Below are 22482 nucleotides of genomic sequence, written 5' to 3' on the forward strand. Positions count from 1 at the left end.
GGTAGGCAGGTAGAATTTATGTTCGAAAGATAGAGTGGGACGGCAGAAGAACTTATTCATCACATACAGACCGTACGCTGATGAAGAAGACTCTTCTCTAATCATGTACATCTTTGACAACTCAACTACATACCTAAGGTATGTATTTATTAGAGTGACGGCTCTGAGATCTCAGAATAGAAAATAGCTTAATCCTACTTACAAGAGTCAATAGAGAGAAGTTAAGTTGGATAGAAAACAAGGGAGAAGCGCCGTATTACCACTGGGAGGTACAAAGCTTCCAGTGCACCAATGTTGGGCATAGACAATTAATTATTTCATCTAATTCAATGGCAAGATAAAAGATCGTTCAAACGACAACATAAGATCATCGTCGTTCCCTGGAGCCGACGTTCAGCTTTGCAATGCTTGATTGCAAGTTGTTGAAGGCGTTTGCCAAGTGCTTCGGTGTAGCGCGCATTTGGCCGATGGGTAGCAAGCTTGGGATCGGCTAGTGGAGCGAGAAGCCGAAGCTCGGTTGTACATCCCCATTCGGTTATGTCATACCTTCATAGCGTGAGATATCGGTTGTACAGACACTCCTACATAGTGCTGATCATACGTCCTTGTTGAAAAGAGCTGTGAAGCGAGGAAGGATGTCGATTTCATTTTGCAATGCGGTGCACCGAGCAGCGCTCTTTTCGCGGTGCTACACAAACCCCCAAACTGTTGGTTTGTTTGGACGATGGCGACCTTTCTCCACAACAAGGAGTACGCGCATCATGGAAACCACCGGGTTCACAGAGACACAACTTGAGGTCCGAGAAGCTGTAGGTGCGATCTGTTCGCAGTTTCCCAACACGTACTGGCAAGAGCGCGACCAGAGCGGGCAAGACCCAAAGGACTTCCACGCAGCTCTCGCAAAAGACGGATGGCTGGGTATTGCGCTTCCAGAAGCCTTCGGTGGCTCAGGCCTTGGGATCTCCGAAGCTACCATGATGATGCAGACGATCGCAGAGTCTGGTGCAGGCATGGCTGGCGCGCAAAGCATCCATGCCAACGTATACGCAACGCAGCCGCTCGCCAAATTTGGATCCCAGGCGATGCTCGAGGAGACGATTCCCAAGATCGTGTCAGGGGAGTGGCGCACCTGTTTTGGCGTCACGGAACCCAATGCAGGGCTTGATACATTACGACTGAGCACTACCGCAAAGAAGATGGATGACGATACGTACAGCATTACCGGCCAGAAGATTTGGATCACGTGCGCACAGGTTGCCCATCGCATGATCCTCCTCGCGCGCACCACACCTCGCGAGGAAGCTGCAAAACCATCACAGGCACTTTCAATCTTTTGCATTCCCCTTGATCGATCTGCACCAGGACTCGACATGCGCAAGATTGCGAAGATGGGTGGCCGTGCGGTCGACGCGAACGAAGTGTTTTTCGACGATTACCGCGTGCCGGCGTCTTCGCTCATCGGTAAAGAAGGCCAGGGTTTCCAAATAATCCTGCATGGCATGAACGCAGAGCGGTGTCTGCTGGCAGGCGAAGCACTGGGGTTGGGCTACGTGGCGCTCGCAAAGGCAGCGGCGTACGCGCGCGAGCGTACTGTATTCAATCGCCCCATCGGCAGTAATCAGGGTGTTGCGCATCCACTAGCGGATGCGTATATGCGCCTCGAGGCTGCTAAGTTGGCGACGTACCATGCGGCGCGCCTATACGACGCATCGAAGAATGATGCGAGCATCCGACAAGATGCGGTTGGTATTGCCGCCAATAGCGCAAAGTATGTTGCTGCCGAGGCGGCATTCAATGCCTGCGAAAAGGCGGTTCTTGCTCATGGAGGAATGGGTTATGCTGTTGAGTATGATGTCGAGAGGTGGTTCAGGGAGTGTCTTGTGCCGAGGATTGCGCCTGTCAGTAGAGAGATGATATTGAATTACGTGGGCGAGAAGGTACTGGGTCTACCAAGAAGCTACTAGCTCACAAATTGCAAGATCAATACCGTTGTAGATGGGAGAGATAGCGATCTAGCACCCAAACGCTACCTGTTACTGGGATTTGAAGAAAGACACGTCTTCATCTCATCACACACCAAATTTGCTACAAAAACTGCATGTATTTATCGACGTTCAAGGTATTGAGACGTAGATCGTCAAGGTCGGATCGTTAGCTCAAATGGCGGTTCTGCGTATTCGAAAACTCAAAGACAAGTTTCTATTCCTTCTGCACACCAACCAAGGCGCATCTCGCTGCCACACTCACTCCACGCGGAATTTCTTCACTCTGTCAGGCCAAGTGACGGGTTCGGAGGGTTATACTCGACGGCTTCTATCCGTTAATATACCAAACATGTGTATATAAGCTTCTCCGCGGGTGGATATACATAGTGCAATATATTTCAGCCGTGTGCTACTCTGGAAATGTAATGTTTTCCAGGCCTTCGTCATAGCCCTTCCTGTTTTACACCTCTGTGTTAAGTTAAGTCGAGCAGTATACTCATGAACTAACTTGCAATTCCGATAAACAAATGTAGGGAAATACCTACCGCGACAATGGGCTTATTCGATGCTACCTTATCTTGCTAATTTTAGGGTCTTGGGGGTGTTTGTTTGATAAAGCCGTACGGAATGTACTTTCAGGGTAGAACCTTCATTATAGTAGTGGTTCCATGCGGACTCCTGTTGCAACATGTGGCTCAGATGCAGTCTTGACTGTGATGCCTTTCAAGCATCCCATTGCGTCATTGTTGACGGAAGCAGTCGCAGCATGCCAGCCAAATAGAACCTGGAGGTAGTATAAATACTCAGTCCAGGCCACAAGACATGGATCCCACGGGACGTACTTACCTTTTCTTTACAAAGCAGGGATCACTAGCTTTCCTTCGTCAAACGAAGATCACGCTGTGGCTTGCATCATGCCGCTCACGAGTGTAGCACTTGTCATTTTGCTCACAATCTTCAGCACGGATGCTCAGAGAACCATCGAAATCAGTCCCAAGGTGTGCGGGCCCAAGCTGGGGAGATGTCCTATCGGCTCGTATTGTGCTGCGAACGGCAAGGCGTCCGGGAACGGAATCTGCATTCCAAGGTTTTGCACCAATGGCGTCTGCCCACTGTACTCGACCTGCGATTACAGCGGTAGCGGTCGCGCCGCTATCGAAGGGCGCTGCATTCAAGATCTGTGTAATACGCGCGGCAAGGTGAAGTGTCCGTACGTAATACCACTCATATTCTGTCAATCTTCCATCGGCACCTCCAAAGGATCCAGAACCAGCTAACAGCATGTGTTTGTGATAGTCAGGGATGGATTTGTGACATGACGGGCGTGGACCCACGAATCGCTGATAGCCCAGGCAGATGCACCCGCCAGATCTGCGGCACGCGGGGCTATTTCTCGTGTCCAGAAGGATGGGAGTGCGACATGAGTCGCGCCGACCTCGACATCGCGGACGACCCGGGGGTATGCGTCGAAGGCTTGATTCTGTTATCTAATCTGGAACAGTTGAAATGATATGTGCGCGATTGTTCAAGGTCTCTTTGGTGGAGATTATAATGGTAAACATCGTGGAGGTGGAAGAAGGTACATGTCGTCCGTTCTACTCTTTTATGCTCTTGCCTCTGTCTTTAAAGCCACGCCGGTAAAGGATATCTAGTCTTAATACGAAATCACAATTTCTTTGGTATGCAAGTCTCAGGGTCGGGGTGCCCAACTCGACTCCCTTGCCACATACGTCGGGTACATGTGCAAACTTGCACTTGACTGAGATTTCGGCATTGGTTTAAGACACATGTATGCTCCGTTGACTTGCCGGACTTCTCACTGTGCTGATACACTATAGACTTAACGTCGTTCTCGCACATTGCCAACTGCCTCAATATCTGTGTATAGTAATCTGCATATACGACGTCCATGAACGAGGCCCTACGAAAGCGCATTCACAACGTTGCCGTTATATAGTGCATAAGGACTGCTAGTATTGTTGGACTGGGGCTCGTGAAAATACCATGGTGCTGGAGGTTGAGTAGAAAAGAATCCTGAGCACCAAAACCTATTCAGTATATAGACTAAGATCGGAACTCACAAAGTCTTTCCATTCCAATTAATTGGTACATCGGAAGGCGCTCTGCCCGAGACCTTGCGCCCACTGATGGCAGCATCTTTCCAACCTAGCGCTTCGCATGTAATGGTTCCTTTGAAGTTTCGACACTCGTTTCCCGAGAAAACCACGTAGCCCAAGTCGCTCGTCACGACCTCAGCTCCCTCAGTCATGCCATTCCAGCGGATCCAAAACTTGGGCTCTCGGAAACTGTTCTTTTCAAACTTCCTGAACCGCGCCGGCTCTTCTTCGAACTCGCGATCATCCACGGGATCCTCAGCATCGCGTTCATCGCTGCCAGATTCATTTTTCTCTTCGCTCTGCGTTTCTTCATCGTCCTCCTCGTCCGAATCGACTTCAATTCCTCGCACCGTCTTATCTAGACTTGCTCTGCTTCCGGATAGAACGACTGCCGCGTCGAGCGCACGCGGGAAACGAATTTCGCCAAGAACACCCTCTCCATGCGGGCTCAAGCGGTACAGCTCCAATGTAATATCGTTTTCATCATCATGATTGTCGTCTCTGCGTTTCCCTGCTGCCCACTTGCATGAATAGCTGCCGAACGTCTTGTGCACATCAAAAGGTCGATATTTGCGAGAAGATTTGTTCTGGACACGGTTGTGCATGTGGCGGGAGCCCAAAGCGGTGGTTTGCCATTCGTCATCCATCTTTGGCCTTTGGATAATTTAGAAACCTGTGTGAATCTTGTTAAAGTGTCACAGGACGCGCGCTTCTCGTATTGCTTAGTCTGAATAGAAGGGAATGAACGGTGACGTCATCCATTTCGACAGCCTCGACCCGTAGCCGTACCTACCTACTACTTTCATCCAATTACGGCAAAATACTTCCAAACCTGTTCTTCAAACGCGGCCAAAAAGTTCTCTCCAATTTTCCAGGCTTATCGGAAGATATCGCCTAATTCCCAATAAAACCCTGAAGCATCACTTCCACGTATGTCAGGGTACGCAGACCAGTCCGAAAGCTCATTTGATGTGTGCAGATATTACGTTAATATTCATTGAGTATTTACTCTTCTCTATCTATACTAGGTGGGCGAATGTTCTACAAGCTGATCCACCGACCCATCCATTCCTCCACAATCTGCTTGGCCTCATCGACAAGACCCATGTCAAGCAGAAGCTGCGTCGTTCCGCGGACCGCCGAGTCAAGGGCCGAGTAAATCCAGGCGTGCGTGTAGCTGGTGTGCTCACCAATGAAGATGGTGTTGGCCTCAGTCTTGTAATAGGCCGGCAGGTAAAGATCCTGCTGGCCGAGAAGAGGATCAGCCCAAGCACCAGCCTGGTGCTCATCAACCTCCCAGCATTGCCGTTCAAACGCTCCGGTGAACTGCTCGGCAGCAATATCACCATGGACTTCGACCATGGCTCTCTGTACACGGGCGACGTGGTCCTCGGTGCTGAGCGCAGCGAGCGAGCGCGCCGGAGTTCCACTGCTGTACGAAGCAAGGATAACACCGGGCCCAGTGGAGTTGATCTGGTAGGAAGGGTAACAGACGGAGCCAATGCCGTAGATATCGACTGAGCCGCAGCCGCCGATGATAGGCTCGTCCAAATGCTCCCAGAAGCGGGTCTTGTATCGGAGTGAAACCTTGCAGGACTGCGCGTAATTCATGGTTTGGATGGCTCGGGTCAAGAGAGAAGAGTACTTCGGGAGTGACCAAGTCCTGACCTTTGAGAAAGGCACTGCAACGACTGCATAGTCGTATTCCTCTGTCTCAGGTTCCATTGCGAACTGGTTCTGACGCCAAGTAAGAGTGACCTTTCCAGTGTCGTTGCTGTACACAATGCCATCGATCTTGCGACCAAGAGTGAGCTTGTCTTGGACATGAGGGTAGAAGGCGCGAGGAAGCGACTCCAAGCCCTTGTCGATTGTTCGCCAGGTGGTGGCTCCGAAGTACACAGAGTCGTATAAATCCCACATCGGGTCGCTACCCGAACCAGCAACGTAATCAACCATGTCCTGGCTCATGTTGAGGTGGTACCGGAGGTAAGCAGCCTCGGACCAGTGGAAAAGGCCCCTCTCGATGGCCTCCTTGTGAGCCTTGTAGATGTTGAGAGACGCATTCCTCAAGCGCTCCGGAGTCTCGTCGTAGAACGCCGAGAGTGCGTCTTCAGCTTTCGTGACGACTTCCTCATCATAGTCATCAGGCTTGGCTGCAGGTAAGACCAAGCTGGAATTGGCCTTGATCTGAGCTGCGCTAGGTATCCGACCATTCGGCAGCCGATATCCGTTTGAGTTGGCGGGGACGTTCGGGCTCGACTGGATCCAAGGAATAAAGTTGACTGTAAGTGACGAACCGTTGCCGTTCAACTTGTTGAGTGTATCCGCGAGTTGAAACACCATCTTGTGGTCGTTGATGTCGAGCGTTTCGTTGGTGTCAGTGTATTTAGTGCTGACGGGGAATCGCATTGGGCCCATCTCCTGGTATTGATATTGATCAGGCGTGGTGTTGGCAAGGTACTTGGTCCTGATACGACCTCCGATACGCTGGGAGCTCTCGGTAATGTGCCAGTCGTTGATTCCGACGGATGTGAGTAGGTGGCTTGTCAACAAGCCGGACATGCCTCCGCCAACAATTGCGATCTTCTTGCTCTTTTCAACCGCGACGAACGAGTTGTTGTTGGCTTTGTTCTGCATGTATGCGACGCCATCGAACCATGGACCGCTCCAGTCTGAGATCTTGGACATGTCTTCTCGTTTCCGGAAGTTCCTTGTGATAGCAATAGGTGCTGAGCGGCCGATAAGGGAAGATCCAGAATATGCGTGAAGGCAGCCTCCATGGATAGCTTCATCTGGGACGAGCCAGACTAAGCGTTCTGGACGGGCGTCGCGTCTGAAAAAGGTTGATCCAAGCTCGTGGTGTCGTTCATGGCTACCGGACATGTCACATGCTCCGTAGACGACTTGGACATCTCCTTCGAAGGACTCATCGCCGTATCCAATATGCACATTGTGAACAGAGTCCGATGAGACTTGGAAAGGGCCTTTGAAGGTGATGATGTCCGAACGACCATTGACGGGACTAGCAGCCACGCTACCTGCAACAGAGAGCACAGCGGACGAAGTTTTGAGGATACCCTTCATCTTGGCTGCAGTAAGGACGACTGGGGTATGAAGGAAGAAGTCGGTGTGATCTCAAATTGAAAGGATCGTCGCACCCATTTGTATGTCTGCAAAGTCGCCTACGCGCGGCTTCGCAAGAATGTCGGCTCGATGTTCACGACGCCGATGTCCCATAATGTCGGAGTTATGCGGCAATTGCACGCCCTTTGATAGACACTGTCGCTCTATTACCACATATTCAGGCCTGTGCTGACTTGATCTTTTCGCGATAAGACTGTAGAATCCTGCCAAGGAGCCTCCAAAGACTCTGCAATTCCAAGAATGGGGTATCGAGTCATCAACTTCCCGCTTTCAGGTGACTGGCCGTGGTCAATATCCTCGTCTTGCTTAAGCGATGGCTGCTCAGTGGGCAGTAGCGCGGAGGTGCATGGTGAGGCCTTTTCGGCGCGTGTGGAGATCGGCACTCCGATGTGACTTTGTTATCTCTCTACTCCGATACTACGCCTGCCAAAGCGGGCTCAGCAAAATGGTGTATTTGAGATCAAGGAAACCGACTAGATATCAATATAAGGAGCTAACGATATGTCAAAGGAAGGAGCATGTGCACGGCATAAGTACTACGATATCTGTTCTGAGGCTGTACGTTGTGCGCACTAGGTATACAGTACACGTCCTGTGTGTGCGCGGTATTCCGAGTGGTAGTTCGTAGAACATTCGAATGGTTCACTTGCAGGCTAGACTCCGCGTAAAGACCCCACACAAACGGCCCTTCTGGGAACTAAATCTCGGCCGGGTCTTAGTAGCTATCCGCTCGGGTGGCGAGGTGCAGTTTGGGTCCACTTCAGAAATCCCCAGCGAGGATGGGTGGAACCACTGTCGTGGGCTGGGGTAGGCACGTCAAACCATACACCTAACGGCATTGCGTGGTAATCGTAGCGAGCCGTCTTACACCAGAAGCGGCTAGCCTGACGCCAATTGACCGCGCTAAACTCGCCAGATCTCACGGCGTCGACGCCTTATCTTTATTCGTATACCACGAATTCTTTATCTTAATTTACGTCAGAACGCCCTCCCGCCGTTACGTGTTGCACGTTATCGGACATCCGAAGCCCACCACGCATCTTCGCGCACAGATAGACCCCGCATGTATACGCCTGCCACGCGGCCGTCGCGAATGAGAGTCGAGAAGATGCGCGCGTTTTCCGCGCGTAGGATGGCACACTGACTCGGTCTATCGGCGCGACCCCACGAAGTCGGTTCAATCATGGGAAACCAAGATAACAATAACCGCCGAAAGAACGTTCCGCTCGCTATTTCCCTGGCCGTCGGGATAGCCAAGAGTGCCCAGACGTTCGCGTTGTCAACAACTGTAGAATGGGGTCTTGGATATGTCGAGCGAACTCGGATACACTGGAAGGGCGTAAGGGGAGGAAGGCTTGGGTGGGACGCTTGGTGACCAGAGTAGCCTTGGGGCTGAGTGAGGAATTACGGAAATGCAGCTATAAGACCGAGAGGGTCCTGTGGTCGGAGTGCACAATCACTTCTTCAGACCTATCAGTTCCTGATCCTAGCTTGCATCAACATGGTTCAATTCGTTTCAGTTCTCACCACGCTTCTAGTGGCAGCAGGCGTTGCTTTGGCGAAGCCGACTCCGAAGCTCGCAGAACAGCCCGTAGTGACCTACCTAGGCACTCAGGGTCCTATACTCTGTCTGTCGAACACTTCTGTAGTCAAAGACATTTACTGATGAGAGGGAAAGCCGGCGGAGCTTGGACAAGCAAAGGCATCGTGTACACGTCGGGCACAGTACCTTCTGTCAATGGGACCATCGTGGCGGGCGGGATTGAAGCACAAACTGTACGGAGGCCTTCATTAACTTACTGCATCTCATGCTATGAGTTTTGTGAAACATGTACTAACAAATTCTAGGCCCAGGTGATCAAGAACATTGCCGCCACTCTTGAGGAGGCCGGCACTTCGTGGGATTACGTGATGAAGACCACTGTCTTCCTCGCCAACATGAGTGACTACGCAGCCATGAATGAGGTCTATGGGGCGATGCTTCCTACGCCAAAGCCAGCGCGGACAGCTGTCGAGGTTGGAAAGCTACCTGGTGACTTCTTGATCGAGGTTGAGGCTATTGCAGCCATTCCTGATATATAGAGACATCGATAGTCAGAGTATATGACCATCATAATGAATGAAGATTGATGATCCATGAGACTCAATATTCCTTTTACAATGATCCTCGACATGCGCATTTTGACATTTGGTGCTCCATGCCTGCCCAACCTACTTTCTTACGTTCGTGGGCATCCACAGCTCATTCCACCCCAGTGTCAGCTCAGGAAACGATGGTAATAGCAATCTTTAACGTGGCTAGAGGCTTCCCGGGAGCGATGTCGTCGTCAAATCCGCCAAGCGAGCACGTCATTTGCATGCAAGCGCGTTGTACTGCCGCGTCCCTGACCCAACAGCATGGTCGCAAGCACGCGATCATGTCGTTCCCGTGGGCCCCTGATCTACAAACTGCTCGGCGATAAATACCACAGCGCTGGGCCCGCCTTCCCGTGCCCTCAGGCCTGTGTGCCATGCATATTGCGGGAACCATTGCATCTGATGTAGGAAAATTTACACGTATCTGCTTTAGGAAAGCGTTTAAAAACACGACATTTCGAAGGGTGACTATTATTCATGTGTCGGCCTGGCCATCTACCTCCTTAATGAATGGGTTGGTTGGGTTCACGTGCCCATAGTCCTCAGCTCTGCGGTCTTATCGTCCTATCGTCATCACGACCTTTGGATCTAGTCCTGTCTTATTCTAGGTTTGCGAGGTGCTTTTGCAACTCCCGTAAGGCTATTTTGTTTGTTCTACTTATGGGTGACGAACTTCCGGCAGCCCACGTGACCCTGCGCCTTTACCCCAGATTCTCGCGATACCAAGTCTCATACTGAGAAGGTCGCTCAGACTGAATTCTGTTGCGTTTTCTCTTTTGTAGACTCGTGAGCAAAGTTGCTATGTTATCGCGAACTCTATCCGGCCCTGCACTTGATTTGGCACTGCCGGGTTGGTAATATCCCGTTGGAAGTTGTTGATTCTTGGCACTCCTCGCATTCAGTCATGCTCATGAGCCACTTTTCTGATGCCTCTGCGGCCTAGGTCTTCACAGCGCGATTATGGAGGCCAATATCAGCAGAGGAACATTTCTCGACTGTGTACCCTGATCGGCCATGCAGGCTCGATATTTCGTATGTCGATAGCAATGCCTACTAACTCAAATTCTCGTTCAGTCTATCTAGTGTACACTGTCACGGTGTTTGTATCTCTTTACGCTGGTATCCATGATAGGCAATACTCCAAATACCGTGCATATGCTAATGATGAACTTGGATCAATGAACTTTTTGATGACATCCTTGTCATATCCATGACTGTTGCCTTTCCTTTACGCGATTTTTGGTTAGTGAATTGTTTTGTAGCCCTGTAGTATCAGCTAGTACAGCATAATACGTAGATTGGCAGGTAAGCATTATTTCCAATCATGTACTGCAGCACTGGAGCTCTCCTCCAAAATGAATCTTTACCATCGTCACCAATCTGATCTAGTAGATTCATTGAGCATAGAATTAGGACGTCGTAACCAATATCGCCATGAACATCTCTTGCTCTCCACATTTTTCTCATTCCCCTTTCCAGACCTTCGGTCCAGGTACAGTGTAGTTCTGGTTACGAAGTTAGTCATAACTCCACATAAGAAAGTTACGGCGCATGCACGCACCTTTGTTGTCTTGTCACCGCGAACCTTTCCAGAAATCGCGATCCCAGGGTCTACAACAATCAGTATCAAGCAATCGTCCCCATTCTCCTGACAATAACAGCACTTACCTTTCAATGAATACGCCCCGGGAAACGTGACTAAGAACTCATCACTGGGCACGCTGTCACCCTCCCCGCCAACTTCCAAATGTGCGCAATTTGGATAAAACTGCACCGGGTTCAACTCAAGCATGATAATCTCATGCCTGATCATGTAGCGTCCGGGCTTTAAGCCCGCTGGCACAGTCACATTCCAATACTCGGTGCGCCTGTTCTCCCAAAGATCGTTTTGGTACCAGCCGTCCTCCTCGCCAACGGCGTACCCAGCGCGTAGACCCTCTTCCGCGATCTTGAACCACTTGAGCGAAGAAGTGTCGGTGATGGTCGTACAATCCTCGCCGCAAGACGCCATGTACGCTACCATAGGGCCGAGCGTATGCGGCCAGCCGTAGCCGTCGGGTGTGAGCCATGTTGCCCTGATGGTGCTGCCGGCTGTGACAGAGGCATGGAAAGTTCCGGGTACAGCGAGCCCTTTGTTGTTGCAAGTCAGGTTGGTCGATGCGGGGTCACTGAGCGGGTTCATGTGCCAGGAGCGCTGGATCAAGTCATGCTGGCTTTCATACGGGTCGTACCACACGTAGCTTGCCTCAAGGTTAGCGACTTTGGAGGATACCCGGTACGTGGACTTACCCTGTGTAGTTCTTGTTGTCAATCAGATATGACGTTACACCGCCGTGAGCGAGCGAAGTGCCGCTCAGTGCGGCGAGAGCGATAGCGACGGTGAGCATCATTGCGAGTTAGACTCGATATAATGGCTCAAAAGAAGAAATTACGAGAGCCTCTTATGTTCAAGGTCTCATAACAAAACATCATGGTATAGTGTTGTCGGAACAATACACCCCGTGGAATACGGCATCGGACAAGCCTATGCCCACTGCAATTGGAAAGCTTCGACCTGCCAGAAGCGGCTCCTACCCAAGCAAGTGTGTATGGATTCGTTTATTCTGTTCTCTTGGCCTGGTCGCAGATAAATTAGACAATAGCCGAATCGATACTTGTTGCGACCGGGATGCGCCTCGGTTCATCCCTTGGCAGGATAGCGGCATGGAAAAAGCTTGATGAGATGGCATTTTAACCACTATTCGAGTGGATGGGGTAAACCAAATCGATAGTTCGTATTCACTCGTCGTTCACTTCGATACATTTATGGACGATCGATGTCGGAGGAAAGCTTCATACGTGCGAGAAGTGTATCCACGGTGTCTCAGCTGCTTGATGGAAAATCGAAGCAAACGTCGTTCCCCTTCTGGGAATCTAGAAAATTAATTATTCTAATTGTTGTATAATGAACGGATGGAGTTCAGGACCTCTCTCGCATTCGAGAGCCCGTTTGCGCGAAGGATTATTCCAAACCCATCGGCAAGTCTTCTGAGTACCATAGTTGCCGCTCAAATCTTTTGATCAGCAGTCACGACCCTCTGCACCTCCAAATCGCTCTCGCTCTCGCTATCGCTCCCAAGCCCGTTCTTCGGCACACCCTTATTCCAATCCCCAAATACCGCCATCAGCGTGAACGGCACAGTCCACGCCCACAGCGCAAACCCGACGATCATCTGCGTCTGGTTCGGGATATGTACCGCTCCAATGGCATAAGCAATAGTACTACCAATGCTCTCCCAACTCCTCAGTATGCCTGTCGTACGCGAAACGTCGCCGTCGCCTTGCGCACCCTTGATCTCCGCCATGAGCCAGTAGATGTATGTTTGTAGGATCTCGTAGAAGAAGCGGAAGGACATGTACACTGTGAAGGCAGAGTTGAAAAAGGGGCCGTCGCCGAGGTCGAAGGAAGGTGCGTCGGCCATACGGGTGAGTCTTGTCTGGACGACGGCATTCCAGATCCACGAGGCAGTTACTGTGACGAGGACGAAGATGTAGACGGCTTTAGACTTTGCGGGTCTTGAGAATTGGGGCAGGTCGAGGACGATTCCAGTGAGGAGATTGGCGAGGGCGCCGACGACGGCGGTAAGAAAGGAGGCTAGGGCACGAGATCGGACGGTGAAGTATGCTTTAATGGATCAGCTTTGTTGGCCTCAGAGCTTCAACAACTTACTGGTAAGATAGTTGCCTTGATAGGTCACGCCGAACTGCCCAGCCAGGAAAACGGGGATCAGCAAGAGCATGTACGGGTTCTTCAGCTGTCTGAAGATAGCGCGTGCCTCCGTCTTGAAGGTTGTCTTCTTCATGTAAGGAATCTTCGTGCCATCACTTCGGTTTACCTTCTGTGGTTGCGAAAGCAATAAGGCGAAAGGAGCGCCCAGTGATGAGATTGCAACGAGGCCGAGGTAGGTGGTGTACGTGACTTTGCCCTTCTCCTTGGTCTTGACGTTGAGTGCCAGAGAGATAGCTCCACCTACCAACGGGCCCATCTGACGAATGCCCATCCAGATGCCGACGTATCGGCCTCTTTTCTTGTCTTCCGGATAACCGACCGCAATTGCTGCTTCGCTAGCCCAGAGCATGGATGCACCGATTCCACAAAGCGCAGCACCAAGGAGCATAAACCATTCGTTGCCATACCGGTTGTTGCAGTATAGGCCAGCAGCGTACTACAAGTATCAGGCAAATGTTAGTAAAAAAGTCAAAACTTGGAGGAACTGGGTGACTTGATGCTTTCCGACAGTAGTGACAGAAGAAACACCATTCGGAGTCCCAGGACTGCGTACCGGTGTATAGAATGCAGCACCAATGACCAAAGTCCATTTCGCTGTGATCTTGTTCGAGATTCCTCCAGAGATGAAGCAGCCGATGGACATGAGCCCGTAAGTCAACGCGTTAGCGGCATTGTTGAGGAATGGTTTGGCGTTTCCACCAGCTCCCAGGTTGTTCAATGCTGTCCAGATACCGGGTTCGCAAAAGGCTACGAGTCCAACGATGACGATTTGAAACAGAACCGACCGATAGATGGTCTTCAACCTTTGTAGTACCATTTCAGTGCTAGGTTATTGGGTTCAAAGGACTGATACTGGGCATAGAAAGGAACGCGGTCCCTCCGATTCAGCACCGTTTCCGAAATTTTATACAACAGATAGGGCCCGATTTCGTCTTCCACCGAAGCACGTCAAGACCCATGGCGAATGCGATATGGCAGAATTTTTAGGACTCCAACCTAGCACATGAAACGTAGGACGATCATTCGCTTCTCGAGTTCAATCAACTTTGTGTCTCCACAACGCCGGGCAGGGTTACGTTCCTAGTGATCATCAGGAGCCGCACTAGAGGCGGGTGGCTGCAATTAAGCTCTGGTTAAAAGCCGTAGAGATGTGCCGAGAATGCAAGCCCAGGATTGTTGTCGATAAACGTCCCTGTCTCAGTACCGTTCGATGGCAACCAGCACTCTATACACCAGGCATCTTTTCGCCAAGAGCTCTCCCATTGAACCACAAACACGAACGCCATAAGTATAGGTATGGAGACTCATTGAGTGCCTTGCGAAACGCTGAAACAACGGGGAATTTTCAGGCTGACGACATTGCCAAACCTGGAGCACGCAATGCCCCACTTGTATGGTGTTGCAATAACAGGACCACGAATTCTCCGGCAAGGAACGGATATGCGAACGAACTAGAAAGTGGCGCGCATCAGTAACAGTGGCTTCGCATACAGGAATAAAGCAACGCAAGAACCATAATGCGGTGTAAGAGTGGTCGAGGTCGTCTCGGGTAGTAGCGGGCGCCCGCATCGGCCTAGTGCGCGGCTGCCCAAAGCGTAGGAGCCTACGTACACTCTAGTGCAACAGACTGTATCGCTCAATATGAGAGGCCGTGGAAATCTTGGCTTGCGCCTTCCCAGCGATAACAGATGTTGAAACCCAAATAGGTTTCCGTCTTATTATTGAATTTGTTGCAACAAACACTACATCAGCTGCGGCGGTGCACGCCACTTGGTATTCGCGTTTTTGCAACATGATCCAGTGGGCGCAGTCGAAGTGTCCGTGTTTTGCTTTGGTGGTTTTGAAGTCCCACCTTGTTCAAACTGCTCCAAAAACCGGTCTATGTTCAGGTCGTCGGATAAGGGAATCACTAGCTGTTGTCCCCGAAACGACGTGCAAGATCCTCAAGCTCCTCTTGTTCCCCAACGTCGGTGCAAGTGATCTGTCTTTTGCAGGTAAAGAGCTTGAAGAAAAGTCTCAGTACTAGCATACAACATGGCAACGGCATGGGTATGACTCTGAATGCATTACGACACGGCCGGAGAGTTGTATCCACACGCACCACCGAACAGCAGTAGTTATTTTATTGTCTGTCAACGTCTACTGACCCAGCATTTGCAGTGGTTCTGATATTGACTTGCTGGCTGAAACAAGTCATGTAGCCATCCTTGTTACCCTTCACAGTGTCTGTGAACGGTTAGGATTGTTACCAGCGTGGTGAACATGAAGCTTCTTATATTGATAGAAGTTGGCACAAATGCTCCTTTCCCATTGTCACATTCAGCCCGCAACATCGATCCATCATTGTGGGCAGTGCGGCAGAAGCTGCTGCCGGTTGCGCGGGCTTTTGCAACCCAGCACAACATTACAAAGGGCTTCACGAAGAAATCTGAATATGCACGTTATACATCATTCGGCATGATGGAATATGGTGAGATGCGATATAGCAGGTACATGACCCTCGATCTTCTACTGCTCAAACGTTGCGCTGGTGTCGCGCCTCCACTTCCTCTTCCTGCTCTATCATGTAAATAGATGTCGCGCACACCATTCACTACTCGTCGTCGTTGATATTGATGTCAGTCTTCTTCCACTTGCGTGCAGGGATGCGACGCTTGAACATGATGTCGATCTCACGGTACGAGCGACCCTTCATCTCAGGCAGACCCCACCAGGCAACAACGAGACAGAAGAAAGCGGTACCACCCCAGACGTAACCGCACTTGCCGCCGAGGTTAGCCGCATCGACGTTGAGCATATAGGAAGCGACTGTTCATAATACGTTAGCTTTGATTGCCGTCGAGGCAACTGGATGGTGAACTTACGGAAAATGCAAGGAATTTCCACAATGTAGTAGGTGGCACGACCCATACCGGTGGTAAGGGGCCTGAGACGGATGGCAGATGTCTCTCCGATGATGACCCACGAAGCGGGCGCTGGACCGAGAGTGAACAACACCGAAACGATAAGACCGAGGGATGCTTGCGCATTGCTTGCCGCCTTGCCGCCGCCAACGGAAGCCGCGATACCGAGCGCGATCAGCAGGACACAGTTGCCGGCTGAACCCCACAGATAAATGGATCGGCGACCATAGTAAGTGGTCAAGAACCACGAGAGCATGACAAAAATCATCTGCAGAGCTGATGTAATGAGACCCAGGGCAAAAGCGGTTTCGGTATTCATGCCGGCCTGCTTGAAGAAGTAGACGGCCTGGTTGGCGATAAGGTTACCAGTCAAATTCTGCGCGGCGTAAACACCGCAAACGATGAGGGTGCGTCGGAGATCGGTGCCCTTGAAAAGTTCGACGTGGTTGGGTTTCTTCTCGCTCTTCTCGAGCTCAATAACACGCCTCATCATAGCGACCGTCTCACTGGAATGGACTGTGGACTTCTTTCCGAGGCGCTCGACCGACTTGGCAGCTTCTTCAGTGCGACCCTTACGAACCAGCCACCACGGAGACTCTGGTGCCAGGAAGATGAGGATAGCGAGGGGTGTGGGAAACATCCACTGCAGCGCGATTGGAATCCTGAAATTGGGTCAGTCGATTTCTCAATAGCCCGGACCAAGCGACTCACCTGTATGCGACTTCTGCGTTGATGTCGTTGTAGTGGTAGGTCACAGCACCGACGATGATACTTCCAATGGCCCAGAACATCTGCAGCATCTGTGTGGCAGGGGCACGCAGCCTGAGTGGCACAATCTCCGAGCAGTACGCAGGTGCGTTGGCAATGAAGATACCCCACGGAATGCCCTCGAGTAGCTGAGAGACGAACATAACGGGCAAGCTCTTGGCAAAATACATCGCAAAGATGAAAACATTCAGGAGCATGAGCCCGGTCAACGTGGCCCACCGATATCCGATCCTGCTGGTCAATGGACCTGCGAGAAACACACCAATGAGAGCACCAAGCTGGCCAGAAACCTGCAAAGCCGATTGCCACTTGGCCTCAACAACCTTCTGGCCCGTGAGAGGGGACACGACGCCAAAATCTTCAATGAATTTAGGCAAGGCCAAGAAATTGCCCATGAGGAAGACATCGTAAGATTCCATGATCTGAGCGGTTAGCGATGATGATCGAGAGTTCGAATAAAAACTTACAATGGTGCAAGACATGACAAACGCCCAGAATGAAGCCATGGGGTATGCCCGGACAGCCTCCAAGACCGTCATGTTGTACTCGGCATTTTCAGCCTCGATGGCATCCGCCTTGAAGGTGTTGATGCCGGCCTTCTCGTCGTAGACATCCTGGTGCACATTGTGCTGGATCTTGGACTCGACGTCCTGGTCTGCGGTAGCTGCCATTTTTCGATGTGCCCAGCAATTGGGAGTGGTATGCAGATGACCTGCGTGAGTGGAGGGGGCAAGGGCAGGTAAAGTAGGGCACGACAGCATCTGCCGCTAACCCCAGCGCAGAGCTATGCCCCGGGCCCGCGGTACGAGCGCGCCAGACTCCCCGCATGCTAAGTCGTTTGTGGCGCCGCCGTTCATTGCGCGCGTCTCGTTGTTGGTGGAGAATATTAGTCCGGGGTAAAGAGGGCCGAGGCTATTTACCCCGTGGGCCCTGAGCACCATCGGAAGCCATCCCTGTTGCAGCGAGCATCCCCGCATCCTTCCCAAGACGAGCAAGATAGACAAGCCAAGCAGGGTGAAATGCTTGTAGAAGCGCTTCTTGCAATCTCACCTGCTCCGAAGACCAGGCTATCGATGTCCGATCCATGAAGCACCTTGGGCCTTTGGCTCTGGATTATCCTCTCGCGCGTCTTGGGGACAGGAGGACTGAAGAACACGATCCTGCGGCGAAATGGGCAACAGTACAGTAGTGGCGCCATTGACGACAAGGTAGTAGTGGATACGATGCTGAAGATACACACCCTAGATGGCTCGCTTTACCAGTATGCGGGTGAGCCGTACAGACGGATCAATCCAACGCACGTTGGTCCGCGGGCCGATGCAAGTCCTTCCATTGCCTCTTGATACAAGCCGCGACGCTGTGTTCAATTTCCGTATGAAAAGGACAGTGTTATCTAGATGCGTCCACTGCGTCCGCGAGCAACCTTCCCCGGGAAGTCTATTCAGCTACAGCCAACTAGGATGGCTAGATTTGATCTTAGCGAGGGCTTTGCGAACATTGACGCGGCCAGATCCCTGAACCTTTCGAATGTCTGTACCTGTACGTACGATACAGCGCCAGGATCTCAGATCCAATAATCGCCCACGTGCGGAACTCAACTCGGTCCAATCGCCTTTTCACGTAAGCGCTTAAGGACTGGAGTCCTGGGGCGGTGGTCGCATAGCGGCACGCTAGAGACCATCAAAGCATCAGAACTTCCACATGATTGACAAAAACACTGCAGGGTCATCGACTCCCTGGAACGAAGCGAGGTTGGACAGCGATACTTGCAGCTTGCATGTGGCGGCGGCGAGCATTGTCCTCAGCGCGTTTGTGGACAAGCGGTATGTCGCAAAGTGGGGACATCGCGAATCATGCCCACCGTTGTGCATGTTTGCAGCAGCATGTCCCATACGAAGTACCTAATTTGCGGCTCGTTACCCCATCCGCGGGCGTTGGAATAAACTGTGCGGCTCATGGGCTGTCTTGACTCGTGCCTTGCATTCCGAAACGATCCGTCGTCCTTGGTTGTCGGATACGGTTCCACATGTTGCCTAGGCATGCGGCGTCGCGCAATCGGAGGCGTAGATCCGGGCGTCGGGGCGTTGTGGAGCCCCGGGTTGCTCCAGAATCATATGTCACCGTGTTGGTCTCGACAGTCTGCGAGGCACCTCGTACCATGAGAGCTTGAATTACCGGCACCGACGAGTATGTGGTGCCATGACTGTTGGAAGGATGTGCCGGTGGGTAAATCGGCTCATGTGTAGACGTATTGATAAGCGAACCGGCTCCAGGAAGCCATGGCGCATCCCCTCGCAGTGGCGCCGTCGCCGCATGCTTCGAATGCTTAATTCTCGGCCACGCGCTAGGTGGCGCTCAGTAGCTGCAGGACGGCGTTCTGGTCTCGTGCGGCTCGCTAGAAACATAGCCCGTTGCTGTAGACTTGTAGTCATGTACAGATCTGTTGAATTCGAAGCCGCGGGCATTGGGAATGTCGGGCGCATGTCTCCTTCAGGATAGGTCCTTCAATGGACGCTAGAGAGTCCAGTTCGTGAGCCCCGCGACGGAGCCAGCGACGCGGTTGCCTTTGACTTCGTTCCATCAATGCGGAAGCGATGAAACGGAGTCGGGTCCGACCTTCACGGCGGGTGTGTTACTGGTGTTGGCCAGGCTACAAGGCGCAAGGCGCGGGGGGATACTGTGGATGCGGACAAGAAGACGCGCCTGGGTCGAGGTCGACTGACGCGTGGCGAGATCGTCTCCACAGCGCCAGACCGGCTCCACCATCTCTCCACGGGGAGTTGCATCGTTGTCGCGTGTCACCACCCGCAGTCGTCGACTCCCGGGCTTCACATCTGGGAGACCTCATCTCTGTTTGACCGTCAGCAACCGTCCGCGCATCAATACTTGGCTATTGTGGTGCTGAAGTTCCGCACCTCAACGCCTACAATATACGGACCTACTGAGATGAGAAACGGCATCTGTAGAGTGTTCGGAACCATCTCACCGGCTTCGACATGAGCCACATCGTCAGGCTGGATTCGACGCACGAAACTAGCGCTAGATTTGGTGGTCATCCATCAGTCGAAGTACGCCTGGATACTGCTCCGTGTAGATCGTGGAAGTAGCCATGGAACACACTAGAGATCGCATCGGTATATTTCCATGCCAAATGCTCTGCTCATAGCATTTGAGTCCTTGTACGTGGCCGCCCGATATATCTCAATTGACCCGGTCTCAGTCGCGGAAACACTCATTCCAGTGGCATCGTGACAAGTTGCAACCCTCTGCACTCGACGCAGGAACCGGACGTTGGTAACAGCAATAAGATCCTCGGTGGAGAGTTTTTGGTAGCAATACCAAGAAGAGTAGGAAGAGATTGAAGAAGATGAAAGCATTCAGAACAGTGCTCAAAGTAGGAGAGCAATAAGTTTGCAACCAGCCGGCTCAACCCTGCTTTTTGCACTATTTCCCTGCTACCAAGACGCTGGACGGATGGAGAAGGACACTGCAATCGAGGGCTCAAAGGGGTCCAATAAAGGCAGAAAAGTCCACATCTATATGAGGATCGGGAGGGCGGAGCCACACAAGTATTTGTCCTACCGACCTACCCCACGGTTCCATGCCAACCGCCCTTGGTCACGCCGCCCTACATGCAGCGAAGATCGTCATATCCTAGCCCTATCAACGTCTCGCTCCAGATTCTTGTGGTGCTCAATTTCCTCATAGCAGGTAAAGTCCCTGACGAGTCGCCGCGCTGCGCCACAAAGGGCCATGCTCGTGTCGCTCTTAACGGTAACGCGCAGGATCTACTTTGCAAGGGTACAGCCTAATGGGTAATACACGGCACCGAAGAATGAGCTCGATGGCGGAATACATGTGCAGTATGGATTCCTGTTTGCTGCGTGGGTTTGAGGCGCGGTGCAGGTGTGTGCAAGCAGTGGAGTGATGGGTAAATTAGGGATGCGAATCGATCTATCTAACTTGAACACGCAGTGTTGCAAACTTGACGACACGGACCGCCACCATGATAGGAGACTTCACTATTGAAAGGGTATAATTTGCACATGGCATCGTGGCTAACTGCGTCACGCAACCGACCACATCGTATCCTTTGCAACAATCGTAACATCTAGCACCTCGAAAGAGTATTCCTCGTCTGGAAGTAGGACGGTAACAGCCCGATAAAGCCATCACTTGCTACAATACAACCAACTACCTCGCCATCTCCCTGCTAGCCGCCTCCACCCTCTCCGTCCGCTACCTTAACATCCCACTCAATACCTCCCAAACATAGCCATGTTATCCCCCGTGAACACTGGCATCCTCACCCTCACACCCCACTCCTCCTCTACCATCTCGTCCCCGGCCTCCCCACCCCCCAACAACACCTCCCTGACCCCCCGCGCAATCTGCACCATCTCTCCCGCGTCCAAGTGCCACCGCCACGGCTTACACAGCCACCTCGCGTGCGGATCATCCCGAGGCACATAATTCTTCGTTCCGGGGATAAAGGTACTCGCCTCCTCCCTGTCCACCTCGCGCGGGCGGTACAAAAATGACTGCGGTAGAAACACGGTGGTGCGCTCAGGACGGAGATTGCGCTTTCGGAGGAGGCGTGCGAGTCCCACGATGTGAGCATGTGCATCGGGGAAGGTGTGCATGATATCTAGGGAGGAAGGGTCTGGGCGGAGGGACGGCGGCAGGCCGCGGCTGCGGTACCACACCGACTCGTTGAGGATGAGGTGGATGCCCTGCAGGGAGGGCAGGGCAGCGAGGGTCGCGGGCGTGAAGGAGGCGTGCCAGCGCCTCCACTGGTCCGCATAGCGGAAGCCTTTGTCGCGGATGGTGAGCTGGGTTACGAGGCGGCGATTCGCTTCGGGCACGAGTCTCGCGAACCAGCCGAACGAGTCTTCATCAGTGAACGCGAAGCTTGTGGTGCGCCAGGCGGGGCGCGTGGCTTCGGTGCGGATTTGCTTGCATATGGGCGGTGGGCCGAAGGGTTCGGGGACAGGGCGAGGCTGGCACCATGCGATGCAGGCATCATGCATCCCTGCACGGCCAAAGGTTTGCCAGACGCCTTTTTCTTTCCAGGCGCGGTTGTAGAGCTCTTCTGCGGCGTAGAGCCCAGGATTGTCGAGGCTGGCGCCGCGGAGACTGAGCTCGTACATGGCGTGCTCAGAGAGGTACTCGTGGCAAGGGTAGAAAGCGATGCGTGGTGCGCCAAACACGCGGCGACGCGTTCCTCTTTCGTAGACAAATTCACCAGCTACTTCTACATGAATGGTTCGGCAGCCAAAAGCGAATGCCCAAATGCGCTCGCGTACTTCGGTGGGCAGGCGCAGGAGAGGCGAGTCTTGCTGGTTGCGGCGCGTTCTGCGAGCATCAGAGTGCGTTCTTGAAGTGTGACCCAGTATCAGGACAAAGGACCGAGAACAGTGATCCCTTGCGGGTACTAAGTAGGCTATGGGTCTCGATACCAGGGCTTGGAAATGTAGAGGATCGCAACTTACATCTCGTTCTCCTCAAACTCCTCCACGTTCGCCTGTTCTTCCACCACAAGTAAACTTCTCGCGTCTGCAACGTCCATATCTCTCATCGTGTGCGTGAACTTCCTAAACAAGGCTGAATCCCGGCTTTAAACGATGTGTAGAGTCACCCAAGACTCATACCAAGGGCTC

General features: G+C 52.2%; 10 protein-coding genes across 10 annotated transcripts; 3 read left to right on the plus strand and 7 right to left on the minus strand.

Annotated features, from left to right (window-relative positions):
• The first annotated feature begins 416 nt into the window (after positions 1 to 416).
• Positions 417 to 2146, plus strand: CC84DRAFT_1162487 (acyl-CoA dehydrogenase NM domain-like protein). The gene has a single exon (XM_018178005.1). The coding sequence runs from the start codon at positions 762 to 764 to the stop codon at positions 1962 to 1964; it is 1203 nt and encodes a 400-aa protein (XP_018038920.1). The 5' UTR covers positions 417 to 761; the 3' UTR covers positions 1965 to 2146.
• Positions 2147 to 3999: 1853 nt separating this feature from the next.
• CC84DRAFT_1257398 (catalase) lies at positions 4000 to 4749 on the minus strand (the record flags this gene model as incomplete). Its single annotated transcript, XM_018184728.1, has 1 exon — positions 4000 to 4749. One exon carries the CDS (start codon positions 4747 to 4749, stop codon positions 4063 to 4065), a length of 687 nt encoding a protein of 228 aa, XP_018038921.1. The 3' UTR covers positions 4000 to 4062.
• A 394-nt stretch (positions 4750 to 5143) lies between these two features.
• On the minus strand, positions 5144 to 7186 carry CC84DRAFT_1085815 (uncharacterized protein; the record flags this gene model as incomplete). The annotated part of the gene is made up of 1 exon (XM_018174119.1): positions 5144 to 7186. The coding sequence occupies one exon, from the start codon at positions 7184 to 7186 to the stop codon at positions 5144 to 5146; it is 2043 nt and encodes a 680-aa protein (XP_018038922.1).
• A 1216-nt stretch (positions 7187 to 8402) lies between these two features.
• Positions 8403 to 9375, plus strand: CC84DRAFT_583324 (uncharacterized protein). The gene is made up of 3 exons (XM_018186766.1): positions 8403 to 8874; positions 8925 to 9022; positions 9095 to 9375. Exons 1-3 carry the CDS (start codon positions 8748 to 8750, stop codon positions 9326 to 9328), a joined length of 459 nt encoding a protein of 152 aa, XP_018038923.1. The 5' UTR covers positions 8403 to 8747; the 3' UTR covers positions 9329 to 9375.
• Positions 9376 to 10720: 1345 nt separating this feature from the next.
• On the minus strand, positions 10721 to 12100 carry CC84DRAFT_583066 (glycoside hydrolase). The gene is made up of 4 exons (XM_018186765.1): positions 11672 to 12100; positions 11051 to 11622; positions 10944 to 10993; positions 10721 to 10887 (listed from the first exon to the last, which is right to left on the minus strand). The coding sequence occupies exons 1-4, from the start codon at positions 11770 to 11772 to the stop codon at positions 10846 to 10848; spliced, it is 765 nt and encodes a 254-aa protein (XP_018038924.1). The 5' UTR covers positions 11773 to 12100; the 3' UTR covers positions 10721 to 10845.
• A 329-nt stretch (positions 12101 to 12429) lies between these two features.
• On the minus strand, positions 12430 to 13968 carry CC84DRAFT_1215047 (MFS general substrate transporter; the record flags this gene model as incomplete). The annotated part of the gene is made up of 3 exons (XM_018182691.1): positions 12430 to 13046; positions 13092 to 13587; positions 13705 to 13968. 3 exons carry the CDS (start codon positions 13966 to 13968, stop codon positions 12430 to 12432), a joined length of 1377 nt encoding a protein of 458 aa, XP_018038925.1.
• Positions 13969 to 14564: 596 nt separating this feature from the next.
• CC84DRAFT_1162492 (uncharacterized protein) lies at positions 14565 to 15239 on the plus strand. The gene is made up of 2 exons (XM_018178006.1): positions 14565 to 14602; positions 14763 to 15239. The coding sequence occupies exon 2, from the start codon at positions 14944 to 14946 to the stop codon at positions 15175 to 15177; it is 234 nt and encodes a 77-aa protein (XP_018038926.1). The 5' UTR covers positions 14565 to 14602; positions 14763 to 14943; the 3' UTR covers positions 15178 to 15239.
• A 505-nt stretch (positions 15240 to 15744) lies between these two features.
• CC84DRAFT_1085259 (alpha-glucosides permease MPH2/3) lies at positions 15745 to 17493 on the minus strand (the record flags this gene model as incomplete). The annotated part of the gene is made up of 4 exons (XM_018174094.1): positions 15745 to 15959; positions 16016 to 16716; positions 16766 to 17244; positions 17290 to 17493. The coding sequence occupies 4 exons, from the start codon at positions 17491 to 17493 to the stop codon at positions 15745 to 15747; spliced, it is 1599 nt and encodes a 532-aa protein (XP_018038927.1).
• Positions 17494 to 19388: 1895 nt separating this feature from the next.
• On the minus strand, positions 19389 to 20087 carry CC84DRAFT_582847 (uncharacterized protein). The gene is made up of 2 exons (XM_018186764.1): positions 19761 to 20087; positions 19389 to 19672 (listed from the first exon to the last, which is right to left on the minus strand). Exons 1-2 carry the CDS (start codon positions 19876 to 19878, stop codon positions 19473 to 19475), a joined length of 318 nt encoding a protein of 105 aa, XP_018038928.1. The 5' UTR covers positions 19879 to 20087; the 3' UTR covers positions 19389 to 19472.
• A 991-nt stretch (positions 20088 to 21078) lies between these two features.
• Positions 21079 to 22400, minus strand: CC84DRAFT_1215049 (uncharacterized protein; the record flags this gene model as incomplete). Its single annotated transcript, XM_018182692.1, has 2 exons — positions 21079 to 22177; positions 22315 to 22400. The coding sequence occupies 2 exons, from the start codon at positions 22398 to 22400 to the stop codon at positions 21079 to 21081; spliced, it is 1185 nt and encodes a 394-aa protein (XP_018038929.1).
• Positions 22401 to 22482: the final 82 nt, after the last annotated feature.

The sequence above is a fragment of the Paraphaeosphaeria sporulosa genome (genome assembly GCF_001642045.1).
Source record: "Paraphaeosphaeria sporulosa strain AP3s5-JAC2a unplaced genomic scaffold CC84scaffold_3, whole genome shotgun sequence".
Classification (NCBI taxonomy): Eukaryota; Fungi; Ascomycota; class Dothideomycetes; order Pleosporales; family Didymosphaeriaceae; genus Paraphaeosphaeria; species Paraphaeosphaeria sporulosa.